This window comes from Trachemys scripta, chromosome 2 (genome assembly GCF_013100865.1).
Source record: "Trachemys scripta elegans isolate TJP31775 chromosome 2, CAS_Tse_1.0, whole genome shotgun sequence".
Taxonomy (NCBI): domain Eukaryota; kingdom Metazoa; phylum Chordata; order Testudines; family Emydidae; genus Trachemys; species Trachemys scripta.
Genome location: NC_048299.1, coordinates 280,517,018 through 280,536,675, shown reverse-complemented (window position 1 = coordinate 280,536,675; position 19,658 = coordinate 280,517,018). Strand labels below are relative to the sequence as shown.

The window sequence follows — 19,658 nt, the reverse complement described above, 5'->3', positions numbered from 1 at the left end:
CGCTGCGCAGCCGGTGCCCGGCTCGCCCCTTAAATCCCCTGGGCCGGCCCGCCCCGCCCCGCCCCGCAAGGACACGGCGACGCCGAGCGCCCGGAACGGGCTGGGCCCGGCCCCCGCATCCCCCTTCGCCCGGCCCCCCCGGCTCCCATCCCCACTCGCCCGCCCCCACCCCCGGGCCCNGGGCGGGAGCCCCGCCAGGGGACGGAAGGGGGGGGGGCTCGGGGGGGGGGGGGGGAGCCCCGCCAGGGACGGGGGGGGAGGGGCTCTCGGAGGGGGGAGGGGGCCCCGCCAGGGGACGCCCCCCGGTCAGGTCTCGATGGGGCTGAGCGGCGGGACGGCCCCCTTGAAGCAGGCCGACTCGTAGTGCTTGTTGAGATAGGACTTGAGGGCGAAGGTCTTGCTGCAGCGTTTGCACTTGAAGTGCTTGAAGGCCGAGTGGGTCTGCATGTGGGCGCGCAGGTTGGAGCGGTCGGCGAAGGCCTTGCCGCAGTGCGCGCAGCCGAAGGGCTTCTCGCCCGTGTGCGAGCGCATGTGGCCCTGGAGCAGCCAAGGCCGGCTGAAGGCCTTGCCGCAGATGTCACACTTGTGCTTGAGGTCGTGGGTGAGCAGGTGCATGGCCATGGCCGGCATGGAGACGTAGACCTTGCCGCAGGTCGGGCACTTCTTGGCCATCTTGCTGTCCAGGCTGCGGTGCGTCTGCTTGTGCCGGCTGAGGTTGGAGGAGGTGGCGTAGGTCTTGCCGCACTCGCTGCACCGGTGCCGCTGCAGGCTGCGCGCCCCGCTCACCACCTTGCGCCGCGACCGCCCGTCCGTGATGAAGAAGGCGTCCACCGCGTAGCCCTCGCTCACCGCCGCGTCCCCGTTGATGTAGCCGGCCGCGATCTCCGAGTGCGGGCTGTCGGGCTGGTCCGAGTCCGGCGCGCCATAGTCCCCGTGCGCGCCAGGGTAGATCGGGTCAGGCGAGGGCACCTTGATGGCGCTTTCGCTTTCGCCTTCATAGACCGACGGGGTGATGTAGTCACGGATGTACCCTGCGGGGAGGGGAGGGGAGGGAGAGACACGGAGAGGCTTGTTAAATCATGGATGGGCCCGGGGAGATTAGCTGGAGAGCTCTCTGCTTAATAGATGCAACAAGCTAGTCCCGCGAGTGGCCCCCCTTGGTTTGCCTGCGGCAGGGGGGCCGGCTCCGGGATGAAGTGCGTGGCGATGAACCAGGAGCCGGCTCTCCACTGTCATGCTAATGGCCCTGGCGTTTGATGAACCTTCCCCGCCAGCCACCCTCTTCATCATTCCCCGAGATTCCCGCTCGCTTCGCCGGCTGCTGGGCGCAGATAGGCAGAGGGAGGGAGGGAGGGAGGGAGCGAGGCTGGGGAGATGCGGCAGCCAAGCGCTGCTCCGGCTCCTCTAATTGGGGGCTGCAACTCCGAGCACTCATTGAGATGCCTCTGAATGCAAAGCGAGGACATGGATGTGATGGGCCCCTCCCCCACCCCACAGAGGTGACACCTGCCTCTCCGGGGAACGCTCAAGGTCAGTTTGGGGGCCGAGCCTACAGAGGGGGGCCCGGGGCATGACCTTTCCTTCCCTCCCAAACCACTTCAGCCAATTCCCCCCCGATTATGCAACACGCTGCAGACATTCTGCAGTCAACAAAAGCCAGGAGCCAGCGAAGTGCGCCGCGCCAGGGCTTGGGGCAGCCTCTCGGAGCCGGGGTCCTTCCTAGAGGAACTTTTCACCCAGAGGTTTAGTCACCTCGGCCCCGATCCATCGCCTGGCGCCAGCCAGGGGGGCAGCCCGCCGCGCGGAGAAGCCCGGCGGTTGCTAACAGTTGTCCTTGAACTTGTCTAGTGGCAGACAAAAGGGCCTTCCAAACAAAAACATTTCTGCAGCGGTGAATTCCAACCCCCCCCCCCCCCCCCCCGGCTGGGAACTCTCCCCCACCCCTGCACCGCCTTGGTACCGTCTTTTTTTCAAGGTCTAATTTTAGCGGCGTGGTAGGAACAGAGCGATTGGGTTGCATTAAAATGTGCAGAGTCAACAGCCTCCGAGAGGCCCAGTCTGCTCAATATGGCTCTTGGCGAGGTGCATTCCAGGGAAGGAGGCAGGCGGCACATAGGAATGTGTCCCCCGGTGCAGCTCAAACGGCCAGGCATCGCCAGCCCGGGCCCCAGGGCCACCAGCCAGCCACACACGCTCCCTAGCCAGCCCCAGCCCCAGCCCCGAACATCTACACCAGCACCCGCGAGCTAGCGCGGCTCTGTCTTTACCCTTGTCATGGAGCCGCGAGCTGAAGTCTGCCCGAGATCTGCCGTACGAGTTCTCTAGATCCGCCGAAGAGAAATCATCGAGTTTGACCTTTTTGACCAGGAAAGATCTTGGCATGGTTTCTACACGCGGCCGAAACGGGAGACACGCGGCAGCTGGCCGATGGTTGCTGGGTCAGCGATTAGAGGGGGGAAGAAATGGACCCCCCCCCCCCAAAAAAAAAGCTTTAAAAAAAGGACAGTTAGAAAAGGGCTCCTGGGCGCTATGGCTTTGTGGCTTGCTGTAGGTTGGGCTCCGACGTGCAGTCCCCAGCCCCGGACCCCGCCTGGTGCAATCAGTCCTTGTTCCAGCGGCTTTTGTGCAGCAGGGGAGGCGGCTCCAAAGCCCACCCTGAGGTCCAGGGTCACCAGCCCGGAGCTGGGTCCTCAGACATCGCCCGCGAGTTCAGCACTGGACAGCTCCCGGCGCTCGGGAGCGGCTCCTAGCTTGGGTTCCCGGCGTCCCCTCCTGCGCCGTGTGCCGCAATTCTTATTGTTCCGCTCGGGGCTGGCGGATCTTGTCAGCGCTGGACAGCTCCCAGGCTCTGCCGCAGCCGCTGTAGAAGGTCCTGAATTTCTGAAGACTCTCTGATCAGCTGTTTGGATTTATAATGCAGCGATCAGGTGGTGGACGGAAATGGAAGCGCTTAATTTAATCCATCAAAAAAAAAAAAAAAAAAATCTCCCGGGAACAGCAGTGAGACTAGATGATTTAGTGACGCTGTTGTGAGTCGCCTCCTGCCCGGGCTTTCTGCGAGTTAGATCAAAAAGGGAGAGGAGGAGAAGGGAGACAGGGTGCCCTGGTGAGGCCCAGGGGCTCAGGCCTGTCTTTGACCCCCCGGCACTCGGGCAGCTCCGGGATCCTGGGAGCAGAGCGCCGCCCTGGCGCGGCCGGACCTAATGAGAGACTATTTCTTTGATTGATGGGTGGGGGAATAGGGAGGACCTGTGGTCTCTGTGATGCAATAAAAAAAGCGACATGTTCACTTTTTAATGAGGAAAGTACCAAGCTGGCTCGTCCTTTTGCTCCATCTGGTTTGGGGAGGCAGTGGGGTGCAGTGGTTGGAGCAAGGGCTGGGGCAGGACTCCTGGGTTCTTTCCCAGCTCTGGGAGGGGAGTGGGGTCTAGTGGTTAGAGCTGGGGGGCTGGGAGCCAGGACTCCTGGGTTCTTTCCCAGCTCTGGGAGGGGGAGTGGGGTCTAGTGGTTAGAGCTGGGGGGCTGGGAGCCAGGACTCCTGGGTTCTTTCCCAGCTCTGGGAGCGGAGTGGGGCCTAGTGGTTAGAGCAGAGGCAGGGCGTCAGGACTCCTGGCTTCAACCCCCAGCTGTGCAAGAAAGTATCACCTAGTGGTTAGAACAAGGGGGATGTGAACCAAGACTCCTGGCTTCTAGTCCTGGCCCGGCTATGTGAGAGTGGGCCCGATGCTTCATTTCTCTGGACCTCCACTTCTCTAAAGGAGTGGATAAGCGACACCCCCACATCCACGCTGTGAGCCCCCATTAATTCACGCTTGCAACATCCTTTCAGATCTTCCATGGAAGCTGCCCAATCAGTGCAAAGTATGGGCAGCATGATGAGTTTATTCCAGGTTTCATTCCTGCCATTTCCTTCCAGGTCCATTACTAGTGGGTTAAAGCGTGTGTGTGTGTGGGGGGGGGGGGGCTTCCTGGGTTTTGAATAGCCCAGTCCTTACTCAGCCAAGCCTCCCGTTGACTCGCAGCCTGAACGAAGGCCTCAGGAGGTGACCCCGTGTTGGGAGTTACTCTCTGAACCCCGCCAGGGTGCTGGGAACGCGCAGTCCCCGCACAAAGGACGTTGCAAGCTCCAGGTTTGATCGATGGCAATAAAGCAGAAGAAGACAACAGCCCCTGGGATTTGAAGTCCTTCCTCAAATACCTCCCCACCCCCACCCCAGGGGTCCAGATCCTGAGCACCTGCCGCTCCCATTGGGGCGGGACATCTGCGAGGGACGGGTCCCTTCCAGGGGCTTTGCCTGGCTCCGGGCGGACAGTGAATCCCCTCTGGAATCTCCCCTCCCGCCCCCTGCCAGCCAGCAGCCGCCTCCCGCAGGATATTCACTCAAGGCTCCAGGTTGCATTTGTTTTTCCCGTGGCCCCCGTGACTGTCGGTTTGATCCCTGCTGCGCTCCTTCCCGGAGTTCTAATTAGCAGCGGCGCTGTGCACCTCAGGGCCTCTGGAGCCGGGCATTTGTTCTGATTTTCCACCCTCCCTCTTTACCCCCAGCAGATTGATGGGACTGCAACCAAGCTAACAATCCGCAGCCGCCCGAAGTTTACAAGTCACCCTCTTACATCACGTCCTCCGGGCCAATGGCGTTCGGCTCATGCTAATGAGGCGCGCAGGGGAGCAGAAGCCCCCCCCCCTTCCCCAACGATTCCTTTAGGAGACATATGTCCCTAATTAACACACACCCGGGCACGGGCCTGCTCCTATTGTCTTCCACCGGGGCGCGTTTGTTCACTTCTGCAGCGAGAAACCGAGGCGGGCTCTTCAGTGACCCCCCAGGCTCTTTGCAACCCCCTTGGATTTCAGCCTGGGGGAGCGGTGTCCCCCCCCCCCCGGGGCTGGGGGTCCTGCCGGTCTGTCTCGCTCCATTCACACGCACAGGGTGCAGGGGGGCACATACAGATGTGTGCATCTGCCAGCCTGCCCCTAGGTTTGCATGTGTGGGTCTCTGTCACACACACACACACACACACACACACACACACACACACACACACACACACACACGTGATTTGCAGGTGAAAGGGGGGTAACATCTGACCCCAAGCAACCCGCGAATGAGATACAAACTCTTGCCTCGCTGGTCAGGTTCTGTGGCCTGACAGAAAACGGGTCGTTCTTTGCACCGGATTTTATTCCCTTGGCGGTTGAAATCGGGCTCACACTTGACTTCTCTTGTCACGTACAAACCGGCCCGGAGCCGGTTCCTGGCTCCACCCTGAGGCCCGTTACTGGGAGGTCACCTGAGCAGAATCCCCCTACGGGGGGTGTTTCCCCAGCACCTCCCTTTACGGCAGCTCCATGGAGGCGCTGCGGATCCCAGACCCTGTAACCCTGGCGCGTCCTGTGTCTCCTGCCAGTTGGGTCAATCGGATTCCCCCACTCCCCTCCTTCGCAGCCTGGCCGCCCGCCCGGCTCAGGGACCCTCCGCGCTCCCCCCTCCCTTCTTCCAGGGGCTGCTGCCTGTATGAGCGAGCGGGAAACTGAGTCCCGATTGAAGCGGAGCGCCCGGCGGGGCGCACGGAGACTTGTGGCCGGGGAGGACCGCTGCTCTGCTGGTCCCGGGAAAGCGAGCTGCGTCCAACCCCCCGCCCCTGAGCTCCGCCACAGCTGGCGCCAGCGCTGCCCGGTTCGCCCCGGGGGGCTCCAGCGGCTGCTCGGTTTGATCTGATGACCGGACTAAGAACTTGCTCCATGAATGTCCCTCGGGCGCAGGAAACCCCCCCGCCCCCAGGAGACCGCTCGAGCCCCTTCCCAGGCTCCCCTAATACCTCCACAGCCCGTGGCGGGCGGCGCTGGGCCCGGGGAGCTGCAGCTGGAGGGGAAGGAAGCCCAAGCTCTGGAAAGTTTCCAGGGGAAAGTGGCTTAAAACACCAGGGAGGCTCAGCGAGCACCTGCTGTTCGACATATCAGCGCGGAACAGGCTGGTGGGGCGGGGGATCCGGATTGACACTACAAGCCACGGGCAGGGACACGAGCCCCCGACGCAACCACCCGGCTGGCAGCCACAACCCGGGACACCCGAGCGCAGCCGCACGCCCCACACCAGACACACACACAACGAGACACAGCCACCCCCGATCACACACGCAGAGCGAGACCCAGACACAGCCACCCCCCCGCCTGAGCCCCATAGCTACCCGGGGCTGCCCCCCAGCCAGGGACCCGAGCACCCGCGCGTCCGCCCGGACGCAGCGCGGTGAAGACCCCGCCAGGGAGAGCGCCCATTAAGCAGGTAAGTACAGTAATTGAGCGTTGGCTGTTGCCAAGAAGTGCTGATTTCAGCTAAATGGGGAAGAAAGATACAAGCTCCCTTCATTTGCATAATAATAGTCCATGAGGCAAAGCAACACTAAAACGTCTTGTCTGCTGTTAAATCAAAGCGCTTCATTAGCATTTAATTCTCACTCTTACGGGTTAGATTGGAAGCCAAGTGCTCCAGCAGCCCCAGAGAACCTCCCCAGGAATCCATGCAACCGAGAGCCTGGGGCGGGGGGGTCGGCCCTGCTTAGCCCAGTGTCAGTCTGTGCATCTGGGCAGCCTGTCTGGTCCACACCCTCCCAGACCCTCCTCTGCCTCCAGCTCCCATTGAAGCCAATGGCCAGAGTCCCATTGGCTGGAAGGGGGCTTTGCAGGGGCGAGGGGGGCCAGGGATGGAGACAGGGGCCTCAGGGAACCTGGCTTCTGTTCCCAGCCTTGCCACTGAACTGGGGCCCATCCCTGCCTCTTTGTACTCCCCTGCTTCCCACCACAGCCTTTGTCTGTCGAGCAGGGGAGCAGGGACTGGCTCTGTGCAGGCCGGTTAAGGCCTTTCTGGCACTGCTGTAATGTTCCCTGGCGTAAATCAGGAGTGACTCCATTGCAGCCAGGCTGGTGTGAACGAGAGCAAGCCAGGCCCCCGCCCTGCGAGTGGCTCTGGCCTGCCCCTCCCCCTGACACCACGGATCCTCTCCCAGAGGGAGGCCTTAGTTAACTTCCCTTCTGTTCCAAGCACTTGATTTTTGCCTCATCATGCCGAGGAGCCCTTTCTCCGCCAGGGCACTTGTGCTTGAATATGTTATTAACTGTATTGTCAGGTCCTGCAGCCGGGCTCGATCTGCATTACCATCCATGGCCCAAGGGCTTTTGCGACTCCGGCAGACGGTGCAGCTGGGACCCATTCACCCAAATCCCCCCTCCCCTCCCCGACCCAGCAGCTCCAGAGAGGAGGGCATCAGAGACAAGCCTGGTGATTACTGGGGGGGGTCCCTGTCTTCGGGCACTGGGAGCCTGCAGTGCTTCCAGTGCTGTGACAGCCAGAGCCTAGATACCACGGGGATGGGCCCTTAGATTCGGATGTCCCGAGCTATCGGCCAGTGTGCATTCCCATTTCCCTTCCCCTCAGATCTCCAGCAGCAGGTAGAACAGGCTCAAGGACCTCCCAGCACCTGCTGCTGTATTTCAGTACCGGGGGAGTCAATCATCTCTTGTCCAGGTCCAGACTCCAGTGAAAATAACAACCGGAATGATAATAGAAAGTAAAGACAAAGATTTTGGGGTCCACTCAAAAGTGTCCAGGGGTCCAGATTTGGCCCCATTCCACCTGCTGCCAACCCCTGCAGTCCCCTTTGGTCAGAGCAATGAAGCAAAGGCGTTTAAACAAATTGTGGCCAGAGACAGGGGAGCGAACATGATCCAAGCAGAAGGGGATAATAGAAACGAGCCAGGGCAAACCCAAAGGTATTCAGGAGAAATTGCTGCACCTTGTGTTTGACCCACCAAGGAGCTGGGCTTGGATTTTGTGCAGCCCCCCAACCCGCTGGCTGGTGTGCCAGCCTCTGTATGTTTACCCGGCCTAGTGAGAAGTGTTTTGTCGGGAGTGGGAGATGTAGGGAGGGAGCTTGCTAAACAAATGAAGAAAGCAGGCTGTGGATTGAAGCAAAAGCTTTTGAAGTCTGGTCTCCTGATAAAAAGGCTGCACAAAATAATCAGTGTGTTAACTAAATGGGCTCCACCGAAGAAAAAGGAAGAGGAATACCCCTTGGGGTATAGTTCTGCCTGCGATATTTTAATCATGGTGTTTTATTCCATGAGCTTGCCATGGTAAATGCAGTCAGAAAGCTGGGCTTCCTTGGGTCTCCTAGGCAGGTACTCAGCCCCAGAGCCATCGACCTTTGGGATTCTGCTTCTGTTCCAGCAACAGATCTTTCTGGGGCACGTTCAAGCTCTCGTTGCTTTCTGAAGTCTGCACCCTGAGGTCTGGCCCTGGCTGCTCAGGCAGTGGCCAATCAGCTCAGGCTGTCGGGAGCACTCAGTTGTCTCCATGAGATAGTCGTCTGGTGGCCTGCCTGACATGAGTTTGTTGGGTCTCGCCCCATTTCTGAGAGTGGTGTTTCAACATCCCCAAACTCCCCGCCTCCCCACAGGCACGAAGGCCTCTATCCTGGAAACACGCACGCGAGTGAGTTGTGCCCTTGCACTCAAGGGTACTACTCACAAAGGTAACATTACTCACGTGCGTAGGTGTCTGCAGGGTCAGGGCCTGCATGTTGTGTTCTGCAGAGAGGTTGGTTTGCACCGAGGAGCCTGACCTCTGTCGTAGCAGGAGATCGCGGGAGGCAGCCTGGCAGGGTGGTGGTGGCATTGTACCTGCTCTGGATTCACGCAGACATTGCATCCTCTGGTACCACCCAGGGCCAGTGTTCCCATAGCTCAGAGCAGGCCGGGGACTAACCAGAGGGGACAAATATGTGGCCCAGGCTGCGCTGTCCAAACATCAGCTAATGAATCATTAAAAGGATGCCTCTGCAGACACCGAGAATTCTCCACCTCCTGCAAGACTGGAAGATTCAGCTGTTCCCATCAGTAAAACAAGAGGCCAGCCCCTCAGCTGGGGGCTAAGCAGTGTCACACCCTGGACGTCAGGCATCCACTGGCTGTAATTGTTCACAGATCGGTCGGCCAAGGGAACAAACCCTAACAGACCAATGCTCCCAAGTGCTGCGAACTCAAGCAGGCTGTCCCAACGGGCGGAGCACTCACAGTGCCTGGAGATTCAGTGGGTGCTGACGGCGCTCAGAGCTTCTGGAACTCAGGTCCCTGCTGCCTCACCACGGGGTATGTCTGCACTACGGCCGCCCAGCTACAGCAAAGCAGCCGGGGTGCCCCTGGGCGCCAGGTTTATATCATTTTTGGTGGTGCCCAGAACGGGGCCAAGCAGAGCCGTCCTGTCCATAAGACGGACTGAGGCCACCGCCCCGGGTCCTGTGCTTCAGGGGGATGCAGGGGCCTGGAGGGTAGTGGGGGGTGTCATGGAGTGCGGGGGGGACACAAGGCCCTGCACCCCTGGCTTCCTGCGATTCACCCTGACTCTCAGCCAGCCAGTAAAGCAGAAGGTTTATTTAGACGACAGGAACACGGCCCAAGACAGGTCTTGCAGGTACAGACAACAGGACCCCCTTAGTTTGGTCCATCTAGGGGCCCCAGGGACACCACAGCCCCGTGGGGGGGGGGGCAGAGCCCCGTCTGGGCCCCCCTCCATTTCACCAGCCAGCTCCAAAACTCTAACTCCCTCCAGCCTCTCACTCAACCTCCCCCCGGCTCCTCCTCCAGCCTTTGTCCAGTTTCCCAGGCAAAGGTGTCACCTGGCTCCAACCCCTTCCTGGGGTCTCACGTTACCTGCTCAGGTATCTTCCCTCAAGGCCAGTCTCCCATCCCCCAATGCAGACCGTCTCAGCCAACCTCCCCTGTAACCTGCCCGGCCAACACTCCCCACTCAGCATTCAAAGACCACATTAAGAACAGTCCCAGTTCATCACAGGGGTCTGGCGCCGGCAGCAGCGAGCGACCTGGCCTCAGCCCCCCCCTCCCGCCCCCGTTCCGCTCCACCCCACCGGATCCCAGTGTTGCTCGGGGGAGGGGGCAGAAGCCAGAAAGAGGCAGGGGCTTGGGGGAAGGGGTGGAATGGGGGTGAGGAGGGGGAAAATCAGGAGTGGACTGGGGCCAGGTCACTCGCTGCTGCCGGCTGCCCTGGACCCAGAGCTGTCCTGTCCATAGGACGGACCGGGGCAGCCACCCTGGGTCCCATGCCTTGGGGAGCCCCATGCTTCAGGGAGCAATCTGGCCTCAGCCCGCCCCTGCTCCACCCCCTCCCTGCCCCCATTCCACCCCTTCCCCCACGCCTCGCCTCTTTCCAGCTTCCGCCCCCTCCTCCGAGTGACGCCAGGAGTCAGCGGGGTGGGGAGGGGGTGGAGCAGGGCGAGCTGGGGTGGAGTCACTCACTGCTGCCAGCACCAGGCCTCCCGCTAACCCCTCGGGCCACCCTGGACCTCATGTCCCCCCAAAACGTGGTAAGCCCAAACAGTGGTGGAGCTGGGTCCGCGTTCCTAAATATTGGTGGAGCACGGGCACCACGGGCCCATATAACTCGCCACCTATGGATAGTGTAGACACTTCCTACATTGACAGAAGGGGGGTTCCTTCCAGGGAGTTAGTCCACCTTTCCAAGAGGCAGGAGCTGGGTCGATGGAGGAATTCTGCAGTTGCCCTAGTTGGATCTGCACCGGGAGTGTGGACAGCCAAGCCACAGCACTCCGGGTGCAAACTTTCGCCAGCCCTGAGAGACGTCACTAGCACCATCAAATCTTTAAGTGTAGACCAGGCCTGGGAGTCCACAGCCCGGTGCCTTGCAGGCAGTCGCTCACCACGCAGCAATGCGCAGTGTGAATTAGAACTAGGGGGAAATGGGCAGCGCTGCAGATCCTGCGAGCCCCTTTCTCCCCGCGCTATCGTGGGAGCCCTGTTCCCAGCACCAGCTGATGGAGAGCGGAGCGGCAGTGCAGCTCACAGGGCAACGGGTTCCAGCCACCACTGTGGCCCACCGCTCAGCTGGAGATGGAGTATTGCATGCTGGGAGTTGTAGTCTTTAGGGGACAGATTTTTGGAAGACACTGTTGAAAGCCAGGCCCTGGGAGCCACGCTCTTTTGTGACTCTGACCCTGTGGATGGCAGCTCCAGGCTAAAGACAGGGCGGTTCTTATTGCTGGGTGAACAGCAGGAGATGGTTCCCAGGTGCATCGGCAGCTAGAAGCCGAGGTTTGATTGTCCAGTCCCTGTCGGCATGAACTTTCCCTGGATTTCCAGGAGAGCAGAGTTCTGCTCATCCCGACGGACGGAAAACACATTGTAGGGCCGTAGCAGAGATTTACATAAGGACGAACTGGAATTCATTGCAGGGGGCAGACCCAGCAACTTCTGCCGGTCCCACCAGCAGACCAGGACCCCGGCTGCCATAAATCAGTGTCGCTCTGTTGGAGACCAGCAGCTCTGCTGGTTACACCTGTTGACTGGCTCTGTCCCAGACAGAGCGGCTGCCTGGCTGCTGATGGCCACAGCTTCTTGCTAGCAGGAGCACTGAGCTGTGCTGGTGGGGACCACAGTAGGGATCTGCCTGGGACACCAATGTGTCTTTGGGCAGAGCCCTGGGATTGACCGTCTCTATTCCCCATTCACTACAGCTGTTGCAGCAAGCCAGTCGTCCGGCTGGGGGCGCTCGTCTCAGCGTTGCAGTGAGCTCTCTGTAAAAGCCTCAGCGTCAGCCAGGATGCCCTTCAACAGCACCTGGCGTTTCCCTAAATAACAATATTTCAGACGGAACACAGTGTGTTCCTTGTGTGTGCTGGTGACCGGCAAAGACAGCTACAAACGCAACTCACACAACGAATCAACACAACAGAGGGAGAGAAGGGTTGAAATGTTCCCCATCCCCTGGTGGCTTTTATGGGGATCCCCTGGGAGACACATGCAACAATTCCCTGGGGGTGGGGCACACTGGGATGCGCTGCAGACCCCACTCTGGCAGAAAAAGAGTGAACTGGAGTCAGGGAGAAATGCATGCACTCGGTTGCACCTAAAGGGTGGGTGAAGCCGACTTGGGGCAGAGCTGGGTGGCTGATTTAATGCATCTGAAGAAATGAGGTTTTTACCCATGAAAGCTTATGCCCAAATAAATCTGTTAGTCTTTAAGGTGCCACCAGACTCCTTGTTGTTTTTGTAGATACAGACTAACACAGCTACCCCCTGATATTGATTTAAGGAGGCGTCTCAGCCCAGGGGATGGAGGTGACCGAGGAACTTCAGGGGAGGTGGAAAGGCCAGGGCAACCGTAGACCTTCTTCTGAGAAGGAAGCGCTGGCAAAAGGCTAGGAGAGACACTGAGTGAGGGCAGGAACAGAGCAAGATCCTGTGGTGAGTCTCGCTCAAAGGTCCAGACCCCAGGGCAGTACCCTGGCCATGGGGGTTCTGGGACAGAGAGGGACATGGAGAGCCTGGGATGAATCAGACGGGAGCTGGGTCTCCAGGGAGAAAACTTTGGGAGGTGTCGCTCTGTCCAAGGGCTGGGAAGAACTCTGTGGAGCCCAGGAAGGGGTGACCACTCTGGAGGGGCAAGCCAGGAAGGGGCTGGAGGAAAGGTCCTGGAGAGAGGCTAAGGGATGAAGTGGTCCAGGGAGGCAGTGAGGAGGCTGAGGGAGCCGACCTTAGCTGCCAGCTACAGGGTCCCTTAGCTGAGACCCGGAGCAGAGCAAAGGCCGGGGTTCTCCTACCAGCCACCGAGAAAGGTGGGGTAAAGCCCCCTGAGATGAGCAGTGTGAGGGCCATTGAACCTGGGGTCGGGCTGCAGACGTGGCATAAGGTCTTTGAACTATTGTTCCATGGGACACTCAGACAGGGTGAGACTGAACATGACCTGGCCGGTGGGTTGAGTCCTAAAGAAGAAGCAGACCACAACCGGGGGCAGTCTGCTACACCCTGCCCTGCCATGAGGAGGGGCCTCAATCTTCTGCGCCAGCACACCCATTGCTATGTGTCAGTGGCTGGGTGAATGGGGAGGGGCACCAGGAAAACGGAAATTAAAACTGGCCTTATAATAGCAAATATCGCAAGGGCTCTAACTCCTCCTTCTTCAGGGCATAGACCAGTCCCGTGTCTGTCTCATCGTTCTCTTCCAGTGCCGGGGGTCTGCCAGGAGTCTCTGCCGCTGGCTTGGTGCTAAGCAGTGCCCCGGTAGATCTCCCATAGAGGAACACGGGCATTGCCAGTCGGGATCAGAACCCAGGTCCATCTAGACCAGTATCCTGCGCCAGCAGTGGCCAGCCCCAGAGGAAGGATCAAGAACCCTGAGTGGGGAGTCATGGGATCATCGGCCCCATCGTCTCCCTTCGCAATATCTGCAGCACTAAACAAGGGTCTGGAGTGAGCGATGGGAAAGGGATGGTGCAAAACCGGGCAACTGTGCAGTGCCTGGGGACAATAAGGGGTCGAGGCGTTGGACACCTGGGCCTTTCATTGCATAGCCAGGGGTTAGTCAGCTGCGGTGGGAGGCGGTGAAGCTGCATGTCTTACCCTAGAGGAAGAGTGAGACCCCCCGTGGGGCTGGCATGGTGGAGGGTGGGACGGGTTGGATCACAGAACCCACCTTGGGAGCTGCCCCCTGATGTGCCAAGACTACCTCTGCCTCTGCCTTCCTGCCCCGTCGGCTTAGGACTTCAGTGCCCTGCCTGGTTTGAGCCAGACTCGCTAGCCTGCTGCAAACCCAGCCCCAGGTCTGTATCACGTCCCCTAACAGCTGCAGGCTTACCTGAAAGTAGCTTACAAAGGTGTTCTTGTCTTTAGCACTCAGATGCCCAACTCCCAATGGGGTCTAAACCCAGATAAATCCGTTTTACCCTGCATAAAGCTTATGCAGGGTAAACTCATGAATTGTTCGCCCTCTATAACACCGATAGAGAGATATGCACGGCTGTTTGCTCCCCCAGGTATTAATACATACTCTGAGTTAATTAATAAGTAAAAAGTGATTTTATTAAATACAGACAGTAGGATTTAAGTGGTTCCAAGTAGTAACAGACAGAACAAAGTAAGTCACCAAGCAAAATAAAATAAAATGCACAAATCTATGTCTAATCAAACTGAATACAGATAATCTCACTCTCAGAGATGCTTCAGTAAGTTTTTCTCAGACTGGACACCTTCCAGGCCTGGGCACAATTCTTTCCCCTGGTACAGCTCTTGTTCAAGCTCAGGTGGTAGCTAGGGGATTCTTCATGATGGCTCCTCCCTCCCTTGTTCTCTTCCACCCCTTTATATATCTTTTGAATAAGGCGGGAACCCTTTGTCCCTCTGGGTTCCCACCCCCACTTCTCAATGGAAAGACACCAGGTTAAAGATGGATTCCAGTTCAGGTGACATGATCACATGTCACTGTAAGACTTCATTATCCACTTGCCACCATACACCTATACAGGAAGACTCACAGGTAAACACACCCATCTGCAGACAATTGTTCTGGTTAATGGGAGTCATCAAGATTCCAAACCACCATGAATGGCTCACACTTTGCATAATTACAATAGGCCCTCAGAGTTATAGTTCATAGTTCTAGTTTCAGATACAAGAATGATACATTTATATAAATATAATGATCATACTCAGTAGATTATGAGCTTTGTAATGATACCTTACAAGAGACCTCTTGCATGAAGCATATTCCAGTTACATTATATTCACTTATTAGCACATTTTTATAAACTCATACGGACTGCAGCGTCCCAGAGGGGTCCTCCCAGAGACTGTTGCAGAGCTGGGGCACAGCACCAATCCTGTGGCAGGTGGTGGCAGAGGTGGGATGCTGAAGTCACAAGAAGTATTTTACAATGTGACATGCAGCAGTAAAGCAAAGGGAGTAAAAGGAAACAGCAAGAAAATGGCATGTAACCACCTCCCTGAGAAGGACGTCGCAAACCTGCGCAGGGAGACGGGGCCAAGCCTTGGGAAGCTGAACAGGGTGCAGCTGATTGCACGGCTGGAGAAGGATGAACGGGCCAAGAAGCAGGTTCCAGACCCAAGCGGGGCTCCAGGAAGGTCTGAGTGTGACAGAGGCAGTTCCGTGTCCAGCAGGGGGTCGTCACAACCTGGCTCCCCGTCGATAGACTTGAAGCGGTGGAAGCTGGAGCCTAGAGCAAAGCAGCTAGCAGACCACGAGAAGCCATGAAAGCGTGAGCTGGAGGCGCCAAAGGATCCACTGAGGGGTAACTGGGGAAAGACCCTGGGAGGCCCATTCTGCAGGGAGCCTAGATACCAAATCGTTGCTCCTGTTTAAAGGAGCAATAGATCCCTACGGCTCTGCCTGTGAGAAGGCTTGTGATTTGAATCAGGCTGACCCTGCAGACCAGCTCCGCTGTCTCACCCCCTTCCTCGTTCCCAAAGCCCTGAAGGCGCACGGCCAGATGGACGAAGTAGAGACTGGGAACCGTGAACAGATCAAACAGGCTGTGCTGCTTATATTTCAATTGACACCTTAGGCTCACAGGAAAACGTATCGGGGTGTGCAAAAGTCCCAGGGTGTGACCTGCATGGAAGCCACCACCCTGATGGGAGAATCTTGCTGCAAAGGTGGTAGGGGAGTGAGCAGGGGTCACTATGCTGGAGGATTTGTATCCTGGCTGGATTGGAACAACTCTGAGATCTGTCCCCATGAGCTTCAAACGTGGCTCGTGGGCAGGCAGGCTAAGGAGCAGCGCAGTGCGGGTCGCTTGGCAGATGAGTTTGTGGACAGTAGGTCTGGGTATGAAAAGCGGCCCAAAGGGGACTGGCCCGAGCATGGATCCTGGGAAAGGGACTTGGGTAAACCCAAACCAGGGTCCTAGAGTCCTAGAATCTCAGGGTTGGAAGGGACCTCAGGAGGTTCTAGTCCAACCCCCTGCTCAAAGCAGGACCATTCCCAACTAAATCATCCCAGCCAGGGCTTTGTCAAGCCGGGCCTTAAAAACCTCTAAGGAAGGAGATTCCACCACCTCCCTAGGTAACGCATTCCAGTGCTTCACCACCCTCCTAGTGAAATAGTGTTTCCTATTATCCAACCTAGACCTCCCCCACTACAACTTGAGACCATTACTCCTTGTTCTGTCATCTGCCACCACTGAGAACAGCCGAGCTCCATCCCCTTTGGAACCCCCTTCAGGTAGTTGAAAGCTGCTATCAAATCCCCCCTCACTCTTCTCTTCTGCAGACTAAACAATCCCAGGTCCCTCAGCCTCTCCTCATAAGTCATGTGCTCGAGCCCCCTAATCATTTTTGTTGACCTCCACTGGACTCTTTCCAATTGTTCCACATCCTTCTTGTAGTGTGGGGCCCAAAACTGGACACAGTACTCCAGATGAGGCCTCACCAATGTCGAATAGAGGGAAATGATCACGTCCCTCGATCTGCTGGCAATGCCCCTACTTATACAGCCCAAAATGCCGTTAGCCTTCTTGGCAACAAGAGCACACTGTTGACTCATATCCAGCTTCTCATCCACTGTAACCCCTAGGCCCTTTTCTGCAGAACTGCTGCCTAGCCAGTCGGTCCTTAGTCTGTAACAGTGCATGGGATTCTTCCGTCCTAAGTGCAGGACTCTGTACGTGTCCTTGTTGAACCTCATCAGGTTTCTTTTGGCCCAATCCTCTAATTTGTCTAGGTCCCTCTGTATCCGATCCCTACCTTCCAGCGTATCTACCACGCCTCCCAGTTTAGTGTCATCTGGAAATTTGCTGAGGGTGCAGTCCACACCATCCTCTAGATCATTAATGAAGATATTGAACAAAACCAGCCCCAGGACCGACCCTTGGGGCACTCCGCTTGATACCGGCTGATAGGTCACGGCTGATGTGGGCAGATCTCCTCCAAGGGACCTCAGAGACCTAAGCTGCAATAGCGGTAGGAAAACGGGGCATACGTGGGTAAAGTGGCCAAGGCTTGATGAAATAAGGCTTGCTCGGGGCAGAGAGGCTGTGTCATCCTCTATCCGACCAGGAAGGCAGCCCGTAGCTTGGCTGTGAGAGTGAACGGTATGACTGAGCTTTCGGAGGGAAGCAGCCACACAGCCAGCTCTATGGGACACGAGGGTGGTGATGGATCGGTTCCCACGCCAGGCCCCCGCATACGCGTCCTGTTGGACTCTCCTGGGCTCAGGCACATCTGACCCCAGTGGGAGCAGAAGGGGGTGGTCAGTGGGGAGACAGCCCTGGGCTGGAGAGACTCTGGGACCGGGAGACCCCTTGGCAGACCCTGTGTGGAATAACCCCATTGAAGGCTGACGGACTGTGACCTGGGTGAAGATGCCAAACATGGAGCCATTCGCCCTGCCTATGGCTTAGACCCCTGGTCAGGCCCAGGAAGGGTCAGGGTAGCTGCAGGGGGGGGCGAGGGGGGTCTCCAGGATAGCCGCTCTGACGTCCTTTTGGGGAATGACTGTGTCACCCTGTCAGCTGCCTTGCTTGCAGCCTGGAGTGACCCCTTGGGCATTTGGTCTTCACCCAGCCTTATCTCTGGGGCTCTGGTGGCCCGGGGTCGGTGTGGCAGGGGTGCAGGGTGCTCCCCCACATTGGCAGGCTCCCTCCAGAGCTGTGTCTTAACCCCAGGACTGTGCATATGCCAGGAGCCCATTTCCCCTGTTGGGGCCAACCTGCTGCCCTCACCCCCAGGGCAGAGCCCCTCACCCCCCCGGGTGGGCTGTGCCCTCACCATGCCCATGGCCACCCTCTGACTGCCTCCAGCTGCATCACCCTTCGCTGGGGCCTCTCAACCCTGGACAGGACGACCCTGTCTGGCCGTCACCCTGCCCTGCCTGGGTCACGCTCAGCTGGGGGCTCAGCCCCCCCAGGGCCCAGCTCTGCCCCTGCTCCCCAGCGATGGCAGGCCGGGAGCTGGCTGCCTCGGTCACAGCATCAGAGCCCGTGGGACTCACATCTCCATTGCGGAGCTGGGTGGGGCCGTTCCTCTGCCCCCTCAGGTCCAGGCATCTGGTTCCAGCAGGATGGTGTCCTCTGTGTGACTGGCCAGGGGGACCCTCCCTCTCCCTGCCAGCCAATCTCCTGCGTTATCACTCACCCCTCCACCCCCAATCTTCTGGCTGCTGTGGGTCAAACCCTGGGCTGGTGCAGAACCAGGGGCTGGATTTTGTCTTACATGGAGGCAGGTGGGGTCACCGCCCTCCTCGCTCCCTGGTAGAGGAGGGGAAGGACCCCAGCCCCATTTCAAACCCAAAGGTTTGGGGCTGGCAGAAGGCTGTGTGAAAACTCCTCTTGTGCCATCAGCCAGACCAGACCTGAGGGAGGACCTGAAACTGCTCTGGGAACTGTGACCCATCCCCAGCTCCGAACTCGCCCCGGCGGAACGCCTGCCAGGCCCAGCTCTGGCCAGGAGCGAAGCAGCGAATGCGGCTGCAGGTGGGGACCGGGGGGAGGTGCGTTTGCCGGGGGTTCTCCAGAAAGGGCTTGGAGGAGCGAGAGGCAGTGGTGTGGCGGGGACGGGGGCTCCCGGGCCAGGCTTTGTTCCCGCGCCGGGAAGGGGCTCCAGTGGGGACGGCAGACAAGGATCAGCCGCGCTATTTGCATAATGGAGCCGCAGCCTCGGCTTTACCCTCCCAAACTTTCCCAGAGAATTAGGTTCCCACACTGCAGGGCCGAGATAAAGGGGGTCCGGCCCCTCAGCCAATCGGCTGGCTGGGCTGCCTGCCGCTCCCCCGCCCCGCGCCCCCCCAGGGGACTGGTTATGACAAATAAGATTAATGTTCCCTCCATCACCTCGGCCTGGCCGGCACAAAGGGAGCAGCCCACGAGGTGATGCGCGAGAGAGGCCGGGGCGCCGCGAGGGACTGAAGTGCACACGTGTACGTGTGAGCCCCTTCGTGTGCACGGTGCACACCCAGCATGAGACGTGTGCAAGCACTGCATGTGTGTTCACCGGGGGGGGTGCCACAGGCAGGTAGCCCAGGTATGTCGTGTGTGCGCACAGGTGTATGGACCGACACTGTATGGGCCAAATCCAGGCTTGGCGGAAGCTGGGATTTCAGAGGCAGTGCCTGGGCCCAGGATTGGCTCCAGGTGTCATGGCAGTCTCTGGGGGGGCGGGTGTATACTTGTGTGTGCATTACACACACCCAACACACAGATTTTCAAGAAGGTGCATGCCCAAGTGCGTGTGTTTTGCACCCACGCAGGTGTGTAAACTCCAGACATGCACAGTGCTGGAGATACAAGGCCTGTGTGTACACGTAGGGCAGGTACATCCTATACCGTGTGTAAATGGACACCCACACTCCACATGTGTTCTGCCAACACCCCTCAGTCCTGACCCACAACCCTCTGCTCTATCCCACAGCTCTGCCAGTGCCCCTCACTCCCGACCCACAGCCCCCTGCTAGCCCAGCCCTGGGCTTCTCTCAACTCTGCCAGTGCCCCTCACTCCCGACCCGCAGCCCCCTGCTACCCCAGCCCTGGGCTCCCCCCAGCTCTGCCAGTGCCCCTCAATCCTGACCCACAGCCCCCTGCTACCCCAGCCCTGGGCTCCCCCAGCTCTGCCAGTTCCCCTCAGTCCCGACCCACAGCCCCCTGCTACCCCAGCCCTGGGTCCCCCAGCTCTGCCAGTTCCCCTCAGTCCCGACCCACAGCCCCTGCTACCCCAGCCCTGGGTCCCCCAGTTCTGCCAGTTCCCCTCAGTCCCGACCCACAGCCCCCTGCTAGCCCAGCCCTGGGCTTCTCTCAACTCTGCCAGTGCCCCTCAATCCTGACTCACAGCCCCCTGCTACCCC

General features: G+C 58.8%; 1 protein-coding gene across 1 annotated transcript; it reads right to left on the bottom strand.

The window, feature by feature from the left end:
• Positions 1-306: 306 nt before the first annotated feature.
• On the bottom strand, positions 307-2,935 carry SCRT1 (scratch family transcriptional repressor 1). Its single transcript, XM_034759476.1, has 2 exons — positions 2,268-2,935; positions 307-1,031 (listed from the first exon to the last, which is right to left on the bottom strand). The coding sequence occupies exons 1-2, from the start codon at positions 2,380-2,382 to the stop codon at positions 307-309; spliced, it is 840 nt and encodes a 279-aa protein (XP_034615367.1). The 5' UTR covers positions 2,383-2,935.
• Positions 2,936-19,658: the final 16,723 nt, after the last annotated feature.